The sequence below is a fragment of the Suillus paluster genome (genome assembly GCF_016628075.1).
Source record: "Suillus paluster strain FC165 chromosome Unknown EDB91scaffold_105, whole genome shotgun sequence".
NCBI lineage: Eukaryota > Fungi > Basidiomycota > Agaricomycetes > Boletales > Suillaceae > Suillus > Suillus paluster.
The window spans coordinates 54748-73259 of record NW_024537665.1 but is presented as its reverse complement, the minus strand read 5'-3'; the positions used below and the strand labels follow the sequence as shown (position 1 = coordinate 73259).

General features: G+C 46.2%; 5 protein-coding genes across 5 annotated transcripts; 3 read left to right on the top strand and 2 right to left on the bottom strand.

Annotated features, from left to right (window-relative positions):
• Positions 1–120: 120 nt before the first annotated feature.
• On the top strand, positions 121–939 carry EDB91DRAFT_1061640 (uncharacterized protein; the record flags this gene model as incomplete). Its single annotated transcript, XM_041314465.1, has 1 exon — positions 121–939. A coding segment is annotated over one exon (819 nt), but the record flags the coding sequence as incomplete, so codon positions are not given.
• Positions 940–6395: 5456 nt separating this feature from the next.
• On the bottom strand, positions 6396–9293 carry EDB91DRAFT_1086782 (uncharacterized protein; the record flags this gene model as incomplete). Its single annotated transcript, XM_041316115.1, has 11 exons — positions 6396–6570; positions 6593–6762; positions 6813–7089; positions 7158–7542; positions 7714–7803; positions 7854–8068; positions 8120–8202; positions 8258–8371; positions 8416–8538; positions 8587–9102; positions 9156–9293. The coding sequence occupies 11 exons, from the start codon at positions 9291–9293 to the stop codon at positions 6396–6398; spliced, it is 2286 nt and encodes a 761-aa protein (XP_041171338.1).
• Positions 9294–9510: 217 nt separating this feature from the next.
• On the top strand, positions 9511–11133 carry EDB91DRAFT_1086781 (uncharacterized protein; the record flags this gene model as incomplete). Its single annotated transcript, XM_041316114.1, has 5 exons — positions 9511–9649; positions 9697–9912; positions 9992–10072; positions 10126–10301; positions 10807–11133. 5 exons carry the CDS (start codon positions 9511–9513, stop codon positions 11131–11133), a joined length of 939 nt encoding a protein of 312 aa, XP_041171337.1.
• Positions 11134–11417: 284 nt separating this feature from the next.
• On the bottom strand, positions 11418–12154 carry EDB91DRAFT_1086780 (uncharacterized protein; the record flags this gene model as incomplete). The annotated part of the gene is made up of 3 exons (XM_041316113.1): positions 11418–11774; positions 11828–11956; positions 12023–12154. 3 exons carry the CDS (start codon positions 12152–12154, stop codon positions 11418–11420), a joined length of 618 nt encoding a protein of 205 aa, XP_041171336.1.
• A 628-nt stretch (positions 12155–12782) lies between these two features.
• On the top strand, positions 12783–13237 carry EDB91DRAFT_1086779 (uncharacterized protein; the record flags this gene model as incomplete). The annotated part of the gene is made up of 2 exons (XM_041316112.1): positions 12783–12971; positions 13034–13237. 2 exons carry the CDS (start codon positions 12783–12785, stop codon positions 13235–13237), a joined length of 393 nt encoding a protein of 130 aa, XP_041171335.1.
• Positions 13238–18512: the final 5275 nt, after the last annotated feature.

Sequence of the window (18512 nt, the reverse complement as noted above, 5' to 3'; positions counted from 1 at the left end):
TTCTTATGGACCTATGTTGACATTCAGTCTTTGGCATATAGAAAGTGGACAATGTCATCATTACTCACTGCGAGGGCTTTAGAACAAAAACCTACACACTCATGAGTACTCCGTGAATGAACACATGCTTTCATTGCAGATCATGAAGACCTCCCGTTTAATATGTACGGGACATGGAATGAGTCATTACTTGACAAAGACGAGGCACTCGCACAGGAAATTCACATGCATCTTCAAGGAATTGGAAAATATGTTAGGGCTATGGACCTTATCAACTTCCTCGACACACCAGAGATGTGGAAACGGAGTGGACTTATGAAATGGATTCATCTCACAACTGCACAGCGGTGGATGAAAAAGCTTGACTACCGCTGGGCAAAGGATCCAAAAGGTCAATTTGTTGATGGTCATGAAAGGGATGATGTTGTGGCTTACCGACAGAATGTTTTCCTGCCTGCATGGGCAGCCATCAAAGAGAAGACTCGGGATTGGTCTTGCGGAGATGAAGACTACCCTCGCCCATTGCTCCATGAGCAGAGGACAGTCGTATGGTGGCACGATGAGTCCACATTCTATGCGAATGATCGGTGCAAAACACAATGGGTTCACAAAAACGAAACAGCTGTGCCCTATGCCAAGGGGGAAGGACCTTCACAGATGGTTGCAGATCTCGTTTCTGCTGATCACAGATGGTTGCGCTCACCTGATGGAAAAGAGGAGGCTCATGTCTTCTTCAAAGCAGGTAAAAATTGGGACAGGTACTTCACAAATGATGACATTCTCGAGCCAGCCGAAAAAGCGATGGACATTCTTGAGAAGCACTACGCCAATGAAAGTCATGTCCTCGTGTTTGACAATGCCACGACTCACCTAAAACGCACTGACTGGAGCTCTCTCAGCAACAAAGATGCCAAAATGAACATCGAAGCCTGGATCTAATTGGGGCATGGAGGTTAATGTTCGAGATGCGACGGGGAAATCAGTTTATGGTGCTGATGGTAAAGTTTTGAAAGAAAAGATTCAGATGGGCAATGCAACATTTGCAGATGGGTCAACACAGTCACTGTATTTTGGCGACGACTGCTGGACCCAAAGCAGGTCTCTTCAAAGGGATGGCTGTAATCTTGCACAAGCTGAGGCCTTGTTAAGGAATCAAAGCTACTTGCAGAGTGCAAAAACTTCCAGTGTATGAAGGGAGCAACAAACTGTTGCTGTCGCCAGGGTGCTGTACAACCAACCAGACTTCATTGCTGTCGAGTCAAATCTGGAGAGAGCATGCAAAGCAAGAGGAGTTTCAGTGCTTTTCCTTCTGAAATTTCATTGCGAACTTAATTTCATCGAGCAATGTTGGGGATATGTGAAACAGGTTTATCGTCACTATCCTGCTTCATCAAAACAAACTGATCTCGAACGCAACGTGCTTTCGGCTCTCAAATCAGTACCTCTCAATAGCATGCGCCGGTGCGTTGATTTTTTGATATCTTGCCAAAGTTGTTCACACTAGTACTTGTAGATTTTCAACACTGAGCCTGTCATTTCATGGATGCATACTGGCAAGGGACTGAACGGAAAGCAAGCGGTAGTGGGTGTCAAAGAAGTACAGAGGCCATTGAGTACTTCCAGATAGCATTTTGCACGACCTCTGATAACATTCGTGTATAACTGTGACTGATAGTAGTTAGTAACACAAAATCACAACATGTCACCGCCTCGGTCACACCACGTGATCAAGTGAAGTATGACTGCAGGCCTATCTTAGTGCTGCCTGCCACATCCCTGACTCGCATCAGATTTCACTACAGGATCCACAAGCTTCACAAACATGCCACAATATCAGTGAACTGATGAACAAATTAAAACCTCTTAGTTAGCTATATATGGTCAACAATCACCACAATCGCCGTAAATTTTGTAGGCAGGTTTACTTTGACATGTTTGACCTTATGAAGGAAAGAGGAATTTTCAAGCTGACTAGTCAAGTTGTCGTATCCTCAATGTACCGTTCTCTATGTGAACTGAGTTATGAATGAAATATGTCATGGGAGCCAATGAAGTGAACTGCAGATCCGTAATTGTTGGGACATGCATCAAGGTTGCCATTTGCATGGGCATCAAACCCTTGTGCAATGCTACAATGACTAAAATAATCCCCTGAGTGAATATGTGCAGTTAAATTATGACCAATAAAGTTTCGCATGTACCTTCCAACAAAGGGGCTATAATGAAATTGTTCATGTAGTCCCCATACCATACGAAGGAAGAATGAATTTTCAAGTTGACCAGTCAAGTTGTCATATCCTCAATATAACATTTTATACATGAACTGAGTTATGAACGAAAGATGTCATGGGAGCCAATGAAGTGAACTGCGGATCTGTAATTGTCGAGACAAGCATTGAGGTCACCATGTGCATGGGCGTCAAACCCTTATGCAACACTACAATGACTAAAATCATCCCCTGTGTGAATATGTGCAGTTAAATTATGGCTGTTGAAGTTTCATATGTACCTTCCAACAAAGCAGTGAGAGTGAACTTTTTAAATAGAATTGTTGAGACAAGCAACAAGATCATGACTGATGTGGGTGCCAAACCCTTGCAGAAAATCCCTGACTTGGATATGTCATTCAGATGCACAGACATTTGCAATTGGTCAAAGAAGATATACTATGTGACAACACTTTGACTATATTACCTAAATGAAACAGTAGATACAGTGGCTCAAAAAACTGTCCACATGTTTTCGCATTTTTCACTGTCTATGATATTGTGTGAGAATGTACAAACACATCAAGGACATGCTGGTACCATATTGGAGTACTACTTCAGGGCTTCCAATTGAGCCATATGGCGTGGGAATCGGCCAAGATATGGTGGACATATGAGGCTTACAAAATGATGACTCATGCAGACAGTTTTTTGACTCAAATATTTTACAGTGATAATCAGGTATTCTAGTACATTGTGTGACCTCCCTTGGCTTTAATTACTGCCTCTATCCTTCTAGGCATACTCTCAATCAATTTCTGGAAATATTCTGCTGTAATCCTTGCTCATTCCACTGCTACTCTCTCCCATAGCTCCTATACTACTTTAGGGGGGGTTTCATAGGCTTGAAGCTTCTTCTTGAGTGTTCCCCAGAGATGTTCAATGACATTGACATCAGGGGACTGTGCTGGTCAGTCAAGAACATTGATATTATGTTCTTTAAACCATTGTCTGGCTCTTCTAGATGTGTGCTGGGGATCATTATCCTGTTGGGAAATGATGTCTTTTTCATCAATCCCTAATTCAGCTATGCTAGACAGCAAGTGGTCATTTAGAATGTCCACATACTGCTCAGCATCCATCCTCCCCTCAACTTCAGCAAGTATATCCACACCATTCCATCCCATACAGCCCCATACAATTAGAGAACCTTCTCCAAATTTGACAGTCTCACTAACCTCTCTGTCTGTTAGAAAATCCCTCTTCTTTTTCCACACATATACCTTCCCATCTGACCCAATCCTATCGATTTTGGTCTCATCTGACCATATAACATGCTTCCAGTCCTCTACAGTCCAGTTTTGATGGGCCAAGCCAAAGGTAGTCTTCTCTGTCTATGTTTGATAGAGAGAAGAGGCATTTCTTCTTTGTTACTGCCTTGAGATGAACTGCCTTGAGAACATTCCTCACAGTTTGTGAAGAGACAGTGGTGGTGATGGTGGAATTGATATAATGGGTGGCTTGGACGGCATCATTAGCCTTTCCTGTAGTGATATGTTGGATGATAGCCCTCTTATTAGCAGAGGTGGACGTCCTCCACAAGAGTTTTCCTTGTCCAGATGGCTTTCTTTGATACACTTGGCCACAGTAGACTTGCATACTTCAGTTCTAGAGAAAATTTGATGAGCAGAGAGGCCAGCATAGGACAAAGAGAGGATATTATCCCTTTGAGCAGAGGAGATGGCTTTCATAGTGATTATGACTATGACACATAAGACATTCTGGTTTATATAGTTAGATATAGTTTTAAGAGTATGCCTAGAAGGATAGAGGCAGTAATTAAAGCCAAGGGAGGTCACACAATGTACTAGAATACCTGATTATCACTGTAAAATATTTGAGTCAAAAAACTGTCCGCATGAGTCATCATTTTGTAAGCCTCATATGTCCACCATATCTCGGCTGATTCCCACGCCATAGGGCTCAATTGGAAGCCCTGAAGTAGTACTCCAATATGGTACCAGCATGTCCTTGATGTGTTTGTACATTCTCATAAAATATCATAGATAGTGAAAAATGTGAAAACATGCGGACAGTTTTTGAGCCACTGTATATCTCAAGTACTTTGGCACCTTGCCATGATGATAGGTGCAATGTGTGAGGCTGACACTAGTACTTAATTCATACAATAACAGCAAGACTGTCCTGATGTGAAGATAAGGCAAACATCAGTGTATTACGTCAAACTCACAAGTCTGACTGGCATTGGGAAAGACAAAAATGGCCACAATAATTTTTCCAGTGTTGCACTGATATCCCAATTTTAACAAATTGGCAGTGACATAATGATTCATGGCTTGAATGCTGAGGAGCAGGGTTGTGGAGTTTTGAGGAGATGATAAGCTATGTCTAGTGTTTTGATTTTGTAGATACACATTATCTTTGCTCAGATAGGTGGTATTTTGACCGAGTTGCAAAAGCACATTGTGATATCATGTCGGCATCAGACTACAAATTATGTTCTTTGATTCAGCTATTTACTGAAATATATTTCCATATTCTAACATCTGCCGCAGCTCCTTTACCTACCCAACACATACTACAGTGACCAAACTCCATCTTAGACGGGCCAGCCGAGGGACATAATACACCATCTTAGATGGGTTAGCGGACCATGGGCCGATGTAATAATATCCTCATTGAAGATGGGTGGGCCCATCTACGTAATATCTAGAGTAGAATACAGTAGACGAGTTGGCCGAGGGAGATGGATCATAAAGATGAGTGGGCTGAGGTATTAGTATATTATATGGATGGATGGGCCGAGGTGGATGTGAATCATATGGATGGATGTGGCAAGATAAATGTATCATATAGACAGATGGGCCGGGATAGTGGTATATCATATGGATGGATGGTGTTAGGTACTGTGCTGACTCAGGAAGCAGAGGGGTCGGGGCTTGGCTTCAGCTCTTGCGCTGCGCCCTTAGCCGATTATGTGCCCTGAATTTGGAGCAGGTCCGACATTATCTGACGGTAGGACAATTGGACCACTTTGGTCCGCTCTGAGGGTCGGGGAGTAAGAGCTACTAGCGGTGGGCCGACTAGGAGCGAAGCGGAGAAGGTGGGGAGTGATGCGGAGAGGGGATAGGAGCAGGGGAATGTTGGTAGGGGTGGGAAAGGCGGAGGATAATGCAGAGGGGCAAAGGAGGATATTTGATAGGAGTGGAGTAATAAGGGGAAGACTTAGAGCACGGCTCTAAGTCGGAGTGGAGGGTCGGAGGTGACAACAAGTTGAGACTTGTGTCCAGAGGAGGCAAGGTCCTACTGAGAATTCTCACAAGATATAACTGCGAGAAGACAAGTAACATTAAGACTGAGGAGAAATATCTAAGTACATGATATGTTATATACTACTATGTATGAGGCAGTGATCAGGATAACTATGTAGTAAAGCTATGTACCAAGGATATAGTTTGTAAGTATTTTACATAGGCAAAGACATAAGTCGGGGCAGATATCAATATGTACGCATTGGATCAGTGATTGAGCGGTAATAGGAATTACCGGTGATCCAGAAGTAAGGGTCTATGTACCAATGGGGAAGGTATATATCTAAAAGGGGAAAGAGATCCAGTTGAATGGAAAGGTTATGGAAGGGGACCGGTTGAGCGGTTGAGGCAGAAGTGTAGGGCGGAATGCGGACTTGTGATTGGACGGAGCAGGAGGATGGATGGGGCGGAAGGGTCGGAAAGCAGAGCGGATATTCAGTATCGGAGTGGTCGGATCAGGTATATGACAGATGGGCCGAGGTAGATGTATATCTTGTAGATGGGTGGGCTGAGAGAGATGCATATCATATGGATGGATGGGCCAAGGGAGATGAACATCATATGTACCAATGGGCCGAGATTGATGTATATCGTATATGGGTGGGCCAAGGTAAGACATATATCATATAGACAGATGGGCCTGAGATAGATGGATCTCATATGTATATGAGATGAAATGGGTGAGCCAAGGTGAATGAATATTGTATACACTGGTAGGCCGAGGTGGATGTGTAAAGTATGTATGGGTGGACTGAGATGAATGAATGCTGTGAGGATGGATGGGTTGAAGTGGTGGTAAATCAGACCGATCGGTTAGATGGTGTAGGTGCATCAATGATTATTGAGGATGGAGGATCTAGTAGCAAGAACCATCATATAAATGAGTATCGAGTATGGCAAATGGAGCACCGAGTACCGAGTACTGAGTACCGAGGATCAGGGATGGCGACCCAGGGCATTGAGGATCAAGTACTGAAGGACGGAGTACCGAGACCTCAGAACCGAGTACCGAGTATGGCCAACTGAAGTACCTGTGAACTGAACACTAAGTACCGAGGATCGGGGATGGCGAATTGGGGAGTGAGGATCAAGTATCGAGGGTCGAAGGACTGAGACCTCCGAACCTGAGTACTGAGGATCGAGAATGGTGAACCGCGACCCGGGTGGTGAGTACTGAGAATTGAGTACCAAGTACCAAGGGTTGGGGATGGTGGCCCAGGCACCTGAGTATCGAGTACCGAGGACCAAGGACTGAGAGCTGAGGACTGAGTACCTGAGGATCTGGGAGGATGGCGAACCGGGCACCGAGTATCGAGTATCGAGTACCAATTACATGTACCGAGAGCCGAACCAAGTACTGAGTACCGAGGACTAAGTGCCAATGAACATTGGGTATCAAGGTCAGAGGGCCGAGGATCAAAAGCCAAAAGGCAAAGACCGAGTACCGAGCACCAATATGCTCAGGACTCGGTCCTTGGGACTCTTTGCTACATGCGTGGGGCTCAGAGGTTTGCACAATGGTGGGTATGCTGTACTGATTGCTGAGTACTCTACAATCCTATGGTACAAATAATTCACAATATTCACAGTATAGTACAATGGATCGTGGTATATCTACATTTCCATCACGGCATCCTGCTCATCACCGGAATCATATTCCAGAAGAAGGTTGAGGGGTGACCCATGCTCAACAATCTCACCGGCGCTCGGGCCATCCTTGGGAGTCTCCAACGGGGTGGGGTTCATTGCCGGGGGGGCCGGAAGTGCGAAAGCCAATGCGAAGGTGGAGGCGCCATTGTCGGCCGGGCTGTGAACTGCATCGACGGGAACTGTCGATTCAATGGCAGTAGGAGGGTCCAACACCGCTTCAGTCTGAGAGGGCGGGTGTGTTGGCTTGGTTACCGGGGCAACGATGGTGGAGCCTTCCTCGCCTGTCGAGTCGATGCCGAAGTCGATGAGTGGCAGCGGTGCCAAGTGGATGTGGGACTGCGACCCGGGAGCGGCTTGATCCATGAGTAGAGAGGAGGGTTCAGCGGGAGGAGACTCCGGGAGGGGGAATGACGGATGTCGCTGCATGATCTGATGTCAGAGGCTCTCATGCAGCCTTCGGAGCGTATCAATTGTGCTCTCCTGTGCAGAGGCACGAGCCTCCAGAGCTGCGATGTGATTCGCACTCTCATGAATCGCAATTGACATCCAGTGGAGGTCCAGGATCGGGAAGTCCTGGGCTGCATGGGGGGCAGCCGAACTCGATGATGCAATGACTGGAATCAAATCAATAACAGCAAATGTTGCATTAATTGAAGTTACTTACTGGCTGCAGGGGGGATGGGCATCATCACCGAGCCTGTGGGCTTGCTTTGGCCCTGGGACCATGGCTTGGGGGGGTTGCCCCGAGGCTCACTCGGAACTACCGACGGCCCCCAGGATTGACTTTGGGTCTGCACCTTCGACTGGGAGGTCGACGGGCCAGTCGATGAGGCCCTCGTCCACTCAGTAGACCGCCCTCGTGTGGTGGCGGCAAGGGTCCTGAGATGTGCCGAGATGCACTTCACTTTCTTCATTGTGCACAGGACACACGACATAAGGGCTGTGCCCTTTCGCTTATCGAACCTGGTGGTGCACGGCAGCTCATACTGCGTGCAACACCTGCACGGGTTGTTCTGTGGGGGATGGTCAGTCAGTCGGGACAGTGAGAAATATCTTGGTGGTACTCACCGGTCTGGGAATGAGAATGGCCCCGGCATCCACAACCAGGGGCACATCCCTCGGGCTCTTGGAAGTCGCTTGAGACGACTCAGGGACGTCAGGGCGCATGAGCGGAGGTGTCTGCTAAATGTTAGTATTAGGCACCTGAGGCAATGAGTCTAGCTTACCGTTACAGGGCCGAAGGGGGCCTTCTTCGGAGAGCCCAGGGATCGGGGAGGCCCGGATGGCCTTGATGGTTGGGTGGCGGAAACCCGCCAAGTCACAATCACGGAGGATGTGTCGGAATGGGGCTACACCACTGCATGAGTAAAGGTCATCACAGAAAAAACAAAGTGTACCTTTGACAACCCGTCCTCTTCCTCCTCCTTGTCCGATGAATCCACCGATTCTCTCAATTTCTGCTCCTGCCCCGACTTCCCCCTCTTCGGTGTCTTCATCACCGACTTCGGGAGTGGCTTTGACATCCAGGAGAAAGGCTGCTTCCTGCATGGCTTCTCCTGCTCTTCCTTCGGCTTCTCCATCTCCTTCTCCAGCTCTGGCTCCACTTCCCTCGCCTTCTCTTTCCCCTTCTCCAAAGCATCACCATCCACGCTCGTCGAGGGACCGGGAGCATTGTCGGTGGCACTACCATCGACCTCGTGTGCGAGATTGAACAAGTGGTCGCCCAAGGCTTGCCAGGCGAGGGCCTTGCTGCACCAGCTGTGCTGCATGAGTTGAGGGTCGTCATGGCCGATGCTGCGCCAGTTCGGGGCCTCTTGTGGAGAACAGTTGCGGGTCTGGATCAACTCTCTTGAGCAAGACAAGACGAGCCCGGGGAGGCATGCGGACTTGCCATGATCCCAGACTGCCCTTGCCTGATAGGAGATGAGCGATCATATAAAGTATGTCTTTGATGTAATATACATACCACTAATTCACTTGCCTGTGTCGCCAGAGCGAAGTGACTGGGACCAGGGGGAATTTGCTGGGCAGCGCGGACGATCACGAGAAGTTGGCCAGTGATCTCCTTGAGATCGGCCATGGACTTGTTGGCTTGGTTAGACATCAAGGATATAGAGATCAATAATAAAAGTTATGAAATGCTGTAACAGCTGGCAAGGAAGCAGTTTTACAAAGACACAAGTCAATCAAACTTCGGTCAATAAATATTTCATTGTTGTGGATTATTTGCACAATGTTCACATTTCAGGAGTTTGCGAATAAACCACTCATTTCAAGGATCAAATTGTGAGATCTGTGGATCAGTTAGACCATCAAGCCCAATGCACTCTCACCCCACAGTGCGATTCACGGAACCACTGGTGACTGACATCATCGACATGGACATTGACGATGCTAGTCAAGCACAATCGTCAACAAGCTCGACAGATCTGTGGATGAGGGAGGAATGGCCAATGTTCGGTAAGATGTCTTCCTACATGCTTCTATTCGTTAACACATGCCATCAGATGACTTGTATCTTGGGCTGGACAATGAGGTGGAGTATGAATCCATGCCCCCGCACATCAGTCAGGAGCTATATCTCGGCCTGGAAGACGACTTCGATGGTGGGATTGGTGTGCCTGAGCCGTCCCACCGCGCGAGCAGTGATCCCCCGGGCCAAGCCATCAGTCTGGCACTGTACCTTGGGCCAGAAGAGATGTCCGATGAACCCATGGAATATTGTAAGTGCTTCGCAACACCAGGCCTTCCATACCTGATTGACTCCATCAGTGAATCCACCAAATGCTGAATGCCTTCCAGCACCTCCGGCCCTCGACAACGAAGAGCTCCAAGCTATGGTTCAGGAGTTCCGGCCTTTTGGGTCATATCATGACGTGGGATGTGAGTATTAATTGCAAGTCTATGTCAGCGCGTCGTTCTCATTGCTATCATAGTGCAGAATCTTCAAACCCAACTGGCCGACTTCACAACTACTCACGGAAACCTTCCAGAGCCGTCCATACCGCAGCTCCTGGAGGCAGAGCGACCATTTCGAACTGCTTGGGCGGAGACATCTGACAAGCTGGCACGGGCCGATCAGGAGCTTCAAAGGATGCAGAGGGCTGAGTGGGTGAGCATTGAAATGCTCAAAGTCGTAGATTCACTGATTCAACGGTTCAAGACCCAAATTCACCAGGGTCCAAGTAGGATACCCGAAGATGTAGATAGCACACGACCGTAATCCTTATCTTAGTGTACGATCATCATATGTGACTTCCACCAGACACATGGAATAGGAGATTCACTTTGACTTTGCAACTGGGCACAATTGAATAACAATACTTCGACCGACAACTGAGATCTTGATTCTCTGTGCATTGAGGTGTGATCATCAAGCATTGGTTACCGAGTACCAATGCCCAAGCCTGAATGATCACAAAAACAACCATTGACGATGAAGTCCTGTACGCCAATTGCCAAGTGCCGCCGGGTTTCAGCAGTCGATCGTCAGTCATTAGATATTCCTAGGAGAGTCACTAGAGTGAGGGCAGGGAAGTATACCAACGACTGACTGCCGACGACCGAGCACCAAATATCGACTGCCGAAGACTATGTACTGATGATCGACTGCTGAGGACCAAGGACCTCCGACTGAATACCAATGGCTGATTACCGACAGCCAAGTGCCGACAACCAAGTACCGACAGCCAATTGCGGATGACCGACCATCGACTGCCAACATCTGGTCATTGGCAGTTGATGGTCGGTCGTCAGCAATCGGCCGTCAGTACTTGGTCATCGGCACTTGGTCATCGGTAATCAGCCATTGGTATTCAGTCGGAGGTCCTTGGTCCTCGGCAGTCAATCGTCAGTACATAGTCTTTGGCAGTCGATATTTGGTGCTCGGTCGTCGGCAGTCAGTCGTCGGTAATAGGCCGCTGGTATTCGATCAGCGGTGCTAAGTCGTCGGCAATAAATCATCGGTACTCGGTCATCTGCATTTGATGGTTGATGATCTGTGTATTGCACAGACTACATGGTCATTATTCGTGATACTCAGTACTCTCGGAGGATTCGGCTGACTACAATGACATGCCCCAGCTCATGCCTCTTCTTCTACATGGACTCAACCTTGCTGACCCATTTATTTGTTCACACATTATTAACACACTGTCAAACAATATTGACATTACATCCACTGATAAGGATGCTGTCTCTATGTATGCATTAACAAAGTCATCAGCATCTACTGTGTTGTGTGTGTTACTGCCTCCAAGTAGCGCTCAGAAGTTCTCTCGAGAACAGCAGTACAGGCCTTCATTTCCTCAATGATAGCATTATTTTGCTTGCTTCGTATCTCCTCACCATGCTTGATAACATCAAGGACTGATTGCCATTCAGTTCCTGTTTTCTCACAACAGATGCACTTAGTAGTGGGAGCACCAGGTGGAGACAGCTGCTTGGGCACACAATGCGGAGAGATATTCTCATTGGAGTTGTTGTTGGAGTCAATATTGACATTATCAAGCTTCCGCTTGCGAGTGTTGCAAGTAGCTTGTGTTCGTATCACCTCCAAGCCACCTACTCGATCAGCTTTGGCTTTCTAATGGTATCTCATAAGTGCTGCAAAGTAATACAGAGGCTGAAAACACTCACCTTCCTTTCTGAGTCACTGTCCTTCCGTTCGTCATTCTGCATAGCGGCCGATCTCTGATTTTTGGAGATCCTGTCTAAAAGCGCTGCAAGGACAGGTGTTGGAAACTTCAAGTTCTGTCCAGACAGAGGCTGAAGCGATGGTGCAGGGAGGATAAAAGGGTCTGTTGTGTACGACGAATCAGGTTCTCAGAATACAGAGACATCATCCCCAGTCCCAGATGTAGAGAATTCTGAAACTCGATCAGGTTTGATGTGGGCCATCATGTTGTTGACCCAAGATGGCTGACTCGGAATACCGTTTGCACAAGGATGTGTGTTATGAGACATGGTAGCAAGTTGCTAGTATGAGTGGAACTCACTCTTATCATTGTGAGCCAGGTGACAAAGTAGAGTTGAGCACACACGCTGCACGTCATATTCAATACGGAAAAGTTCGCTGTATACATGCGTTGTGTGGGGAACAACAACTGATGGTTCAGTGACCTAACATAGGTCTAAAACGGCTTAGTGGCAAAAAATAAGGTTCTCAAAACTAACTCTTAGGCATCTGTCAACTCCAACGATTAAGGTTTGGTGTAAAATCAACAAGTCTTAGACTTAAGTCAATGAATGCCTAGCTTTTCTGGGTTCTTCTAGCCTGACTGGCTAAAAGGCAACACCCCACCTCTAAACAATAAACAATGTTAATTGGTATTGGTTGACTATGCTACTGTAACTCACCCCCTATTAGAGGAATTGCAGTTGGTTACATAAATAGACTAGCTGCAATCCAAATGATATCAATACCACCACCAAAATAACGTGAGTTAACCGTTTACTGTGACTGTCTTCAAAATTTACCAAAGTCTGCAGAGTCTCTCATATTTCAGTGCCTAGGTGTAACAAACCTTGAATGTGTTTCTCTCCTTGGCTTCAATTTGGTCTGCCACTTGTCCAGCTCCTTTTAATGGTCACCATGTCCTTACTGACTGCAATGCAACAGGTTGTTCCTGGGCAAAAGAAACAGATCCTCGTGGGCTTAGCTGGCATCTGCGCTACATGCAGGCAATACCAGAAGGCAAGTGCATCAGCCACAGAGAAAAGGCGGGAACAGGCAAAAGAGTCAGTTCAATTATCACAAAAATTGACGACTAGTAGCATTACTGTAAGTAATCTACTCCACAGGTCACTCAAATTAGACTCATGTATCTGATGTAGCCACTTCAGTCAGTCCAATTCACAAAGGATCATTGTGCGAAACCTATAGCCCATTGCGAACCTAAGGCAAAGTTCACTGGCAAGAGCAAGGCACCTATTAATGTTGTCAATCTGAGTAGTATCCGAGTCAGTGTGGTCACTGGTGCCTCAGCTTTTAGTGCATTACTGGACTCAGACGTTGCGAATGGCAGATGCCACCAAAGGCAACTATGACATTCCAGGTGCACACCTTTTTGAATTTGTCTATTGTGATAATACTCTTGGATGGCTACTATTAGAATCACATCAACGTCCTTCACGATGCACTTTTGTACCAAGAAGTTTCAACAACCTTCTGCCTGCCAATGAAGACATCAATCCCTCTAATTTTCCTGGGAATGATCTTTCTGTGAGTAGTACAACAGAGACTCAGAATCCACCACAGCATAGAATCCAAAGGGTTCTTTTGACACTATGAGAGGCTCTCCAAATGACATTTAACGCAATTGGGCTCTCTCGACTATATCCTCGGCGCCCATCATGTGAGCCTGACAAATTTGTCCCATCTTTGCTATTAGCCAAATCATCTCCTATGACTACCAACGTGCACGATGCCCAAGGGTTCGACCCACCTACTGCAGTCACCGAACCTCCTCATCCCTTTCCTAACATGACCATCTATCATCTCATGACGTGCATGAACTCTGGCAGCCACCAGAAGTCGCAGACTGAAGTGATGCATCTCATCAAAGACATGATTCAAGCCAACGATTTCAATCCCAAGGACCTGGATGGGTTTTCTGTCAGAAGGTGCCTGCGGATGTTGGACAATGACAACAGCTAGGAGACCATCAATTTTCCCGATGATTGGGTTGAGACGGGGGTCAACTTGGACATTCCTACAAAGTCTAAAGATGATCAGTTCATATTGTTTAGCATTCCAGGATTTCATTACTAGCTGCTTGTAGCAGTTATTTGCTCTGCATTCGCTGACGTTCAAGCCAACACCATTCATCTGTTTCCTTTCAAGCACTTGTGGAAGGATCCCCTGGATGGCCGTGAAGAGCACATGTTCAATGAGCTCTACACCTCCGACTCCTGGCTAGAAGCTCAGGACGACCTGCAGAGGCAGCCCAAAGAACCTGGCTGCTCGCTTGAACGTGTCACCACTGGGCTCATGTTCTTTTCTGATGCAACTCACCTTGCAAACTTCAGAATGGCTAAGGCTTGGCCCCTGTACTTGTACTTTGGAAATTTGAGCAAGTACGCATGCTCAGTGCCCAGCTCTGGCACATGTCACATTGTGGGATTTTTACCTTCAGTAAGTCCCTTCCCTCCGCCTGTTAGGAACCGTGCCGGCTCAAGAAGCGGAGGGGTCGGGGCTTGGCTTCAGCTCTTGCACTGCGCCCTTAGCTGAGCACATGCCCTGAATTTGAAGCGGATCCGACATTGTCCGACAATAGGACAAGTGGACTGCTTAGGTCTGCTTTGAGGGTCAGGAGGTAAGTGCTACTAGCGTCGGGTCAACTAGGAGCAGAGCAGAGAAGGCGGAGGATAATGTGGAGGGTAGAAAGAAGCAGGGGGAATACTTGATAGGAGTGGAGAAATAAGGAGAAGACTTAGAGCACGGCTCTAAGTCGGAGCGGAGGGTCAGAGGTGACAACAAGATGAAACTTGTGTCCGGAGGAGGCAAGGTCCTACTGAGAATTCTTACAAGTAGAAACTGCAAGAAGACAAGTAATATTAAGACTGGGGAAAATATCTATGTACAGGATATGTTATATACTTCTAAGTAGGAGGCAGTGACCAGGATAACTATGTTGTAAAGCTATGTACCAAGGATATAATTTGTAAGTACTTACACAGGCGAAGACATAAGTTGGAGCGGATATCGATATGTACGCATCAGATCAGTGATTGAGCAGTAAGGAGAATTACCAGTGATCCGGAAGTAAGGGTCTATGTACTGAAGGGGAAAGTATATATTTAAAAGGGGAAAGAGGTTCCAGTTGAATGGAGATGTTATAGAAGGGGACCGGTTGGGCGGTCAAGCGGAGGCATAGGAGCAAAATGTGGACTGTGATTGGATGGAGTGGAGGATGGATGGAGCGGAGGTGGTCGGAAAGTGGAGTGGATATTAATATCAGAGCGGTCAGATCAGGTATATGACAGGAACAGTGGTTGAAAGGTTAAGAAATTTGATTTGAGTACTTATAAATTTCATGCCATGGGGGATTATTTGCAAACAATCTGGCTCTTTGGGACAACAGACTCCTTTACTATGCAAATTGTAGGTGAACACATCATATTTTCTTCTCTTGATCTGATTTTAGACTAGGGAGAGTTGGCACATAAAGCGCTGAAAGTGTTCTATCCTTTGACCAGCCAACTACACACTCCGGCCCAACTCACTAAACATGAGCACTGTCAATGTGTCCTACGGCGCATAGCAGAAACAGGAAAAAAATTCTATGCTATCCAGCAGGCTCTGATCAACCTGCCTGCAGGGTTCAAAGGTCATCATTATATTCTGAAACTTAACTGCAACAACCCATTCCATATCTTTAAATTTCTTCAACAACACAATAACGACCCAGCTGTAGCAGTATGCGCTTGTAGGCATTCATACCAAGGCTCAAAGATCACATACTATATTGACTTCGGGGGTTAGACATCAGCCATTGCGACCATATCTTCACAGAAGACGAGTGCAATATGGTCATCATTCCAGACAACAAGATATACTCCATCCAAACAATGCAGGTACATTATGCACATTATAATGGTTTTGCTATATAATCCATCGACTAGGTACATTACACAACTTACAACTGTCATATACCTGATCTGACCGCTCCGATATTGATATCCACTCCGCTTTCTGACCCCCTCCGCTCCATCCATCCTCTGCTCCATCCAATCACAAGTCCGCATTCCGCCCTATGCTTCTGCTCAACCACTCAACCAGTCCCCTTCCATAACCTCTCCACTCAACTGGATCTCTTTCCCCCTTTAGATATATACTTTCCCCTTCGGTACATAGACCCTTACTTCCGGATCACTGGTAATTCTCCTTACCGCTCAATCACTGATCTGACGCGTACATATTGATATCTACTCTGACTTATGTCTTCGCCTATGTAAAGTACTTACAAACTACAGTGGCTCAAAAAACTGTTTGCATGTTTGTGCTATTTTCACTATCTACATTATTGTATATGAATGGACAGGTAGACCAAGGTTATGCTAGTGGGGTACTCTGTAGTACTCCCTTGGGGCATGAATGTGAGCCCTTGACCGTGGGAATCCATGGTAATGTGGTGGCGCTATAGGCCTTAAAAAATGATGACTCATGTGGACAGTTTTTTGACCCAAGTATTTTACACAGATAATTAGCTGTTCTAGTATTTTGTGTGACCTCCCTTGCCCTTAATTCCTGCCTCTATCCTTCTAGGCATACTTTCAATCAATTTCTGACAATCCTCTGCTGTAATCTTTCCCCACTCCACTGTAACTCTCTCCTATAACTCCCACACTCCTTTAGGAGGGTGTTCATAGGCTAAAAGCTTCTTCTTGAGTACTCCCCAGAGGTGTTCAATGACATTGACATCAGGGGATTGTGCTGGCCAGTCAAGGAGGTGAATATTTTGCTCTTCAAACCATTCTCTGGCTCTTCTGCATGTATACTTGGGATCATTATCCTGTTGTAAAATAATGTCTTCTTCATCAATTCCTGATTCTGCCATGGTAGGCAGCAAGTGGTGGTTGAGGATGTCCACATACCGCTCAGCATCCATCCTCCCCTCAACTTCTGCAAGCATTCCCACACTATTCCACCCCATAGTTCCCCATACCATTAGAGAACCTCCTCCAAACTTGAGAGTTCCATTAATCTCTCTGTCTGTAAGAGGGCCCCCCCTTCTTTTTCCACACATATACCTTCCCATCTGACCCAATTCTATTGATTTTAGTCTCATCAGACCATATGACCCGCTTCCAGTCCTCTACAGTCCAGTTTTGATGGGCTAGGGCAAAGGCTAGTCTTCTCTTCCTATGAGTGATGGAAAGAAGAGGCTTTTTCTTCTTTATTACAGCCCTAAGATTGGCTTCCTTAAGGACATTCCTCACTGTTTGTGAAGAAACTGGAGTAGGGATGATGGAATTGATATGATGAGTGACTTGGACAGCATTATCAGCCTTTCCTGTGGTGATATGTTGGATAATGACCCTCCTATCAGTAGAGGTGAGTTTGGATGGACAACCTCCACTGGAGTTTTCCTTGTCTGGGTGACATTCTTTGATGAGCTTAGCTACAGTAGACTTGCATACACTAGTTCTAGAGGCTATTTGATGAGTGGAGAGGCCAGTAGTAGACAGAGAAAGGATATTATCCCTTTGAGCAGAGGAGATGGTTTTCATGGTGATTATGACTATGATATATGGGACACACTTCATTATATACTTAGCAATAGGTTTAATAATGTCATAATGACACCACTTCATAATTTATTTAATAGTGGCATGACTTTATGGTGTCATAACTAATGATTTATATAATTTTAATCTAGGGTCAAAAAACTGTCCGCATGAGTCATCATTTTGTAAGGCCTATAGCACCACGACATTACCATGGATTCCCACGGGCAAGGGCTCAAATTTACGCCCCAAGGGAGTACTACAGAGTACCCCACTAGCATAACCTTGGTCTACCTGTCCATTCATATACAATAATGTAAATAGTGAAAATAGCACAAACATGTGGACAGTTTTTTGAGCTACTGTATATCCTTGGTACATAGCTTTACTGTTACAGTAACATGAGCGTTCCATGTTGTTTCATTCTTCGGACTCATCCAGACCTAGACCATGGTTATGACTATTCTATTTTCATCCCTTCTTTTGATCCCGTTGTTCTGAAACACGAGAAGCTCTCGCTTCTACCCCTAGATCAGAGAAGCCTCAGCTTCTACCGAACCCTATGCCCTTCCCACTATTTCGGTTCCCTCATTGATGGGGATTCCCCACACCCTTTGCTCTTACCGTTCAACCGGTACTTCTTACCCCTTTATACTTATGACTCACACAGCCCTTGACCCTTACCACTAACTCGGTATTGCCTCCGCTTACCCTGTACCCTTACCATTCCACCGGTACATCACCCTTACATATATATATATATCCCACTTGTACAGTAGACAGATTCTCTAACTTGAATCTACTCGGTTCTCATCTGATCTTGTCATTGGGTCTGAACTTCTCTTGCCTAAAGAGAACTCCCTCTGTACAAAGAACCATCTTCTCTTGAGACAATACTCTTGAGTTGAACTCCGTCTCTTGGATCATATCCTCGAGAAGCTCCAATCGACTCTATGCAAGTAAGGGCCTCAACCCTTACTCAGACTTAGCGCAGGCAAGCTCCTTGCTGGGCTAGCGCCGAAGGCCACACTTTGAACACCCCTTGTGGGTTTAGCACTGCCAGATCTCATCCGAGAGGTTATGCGTAACATTT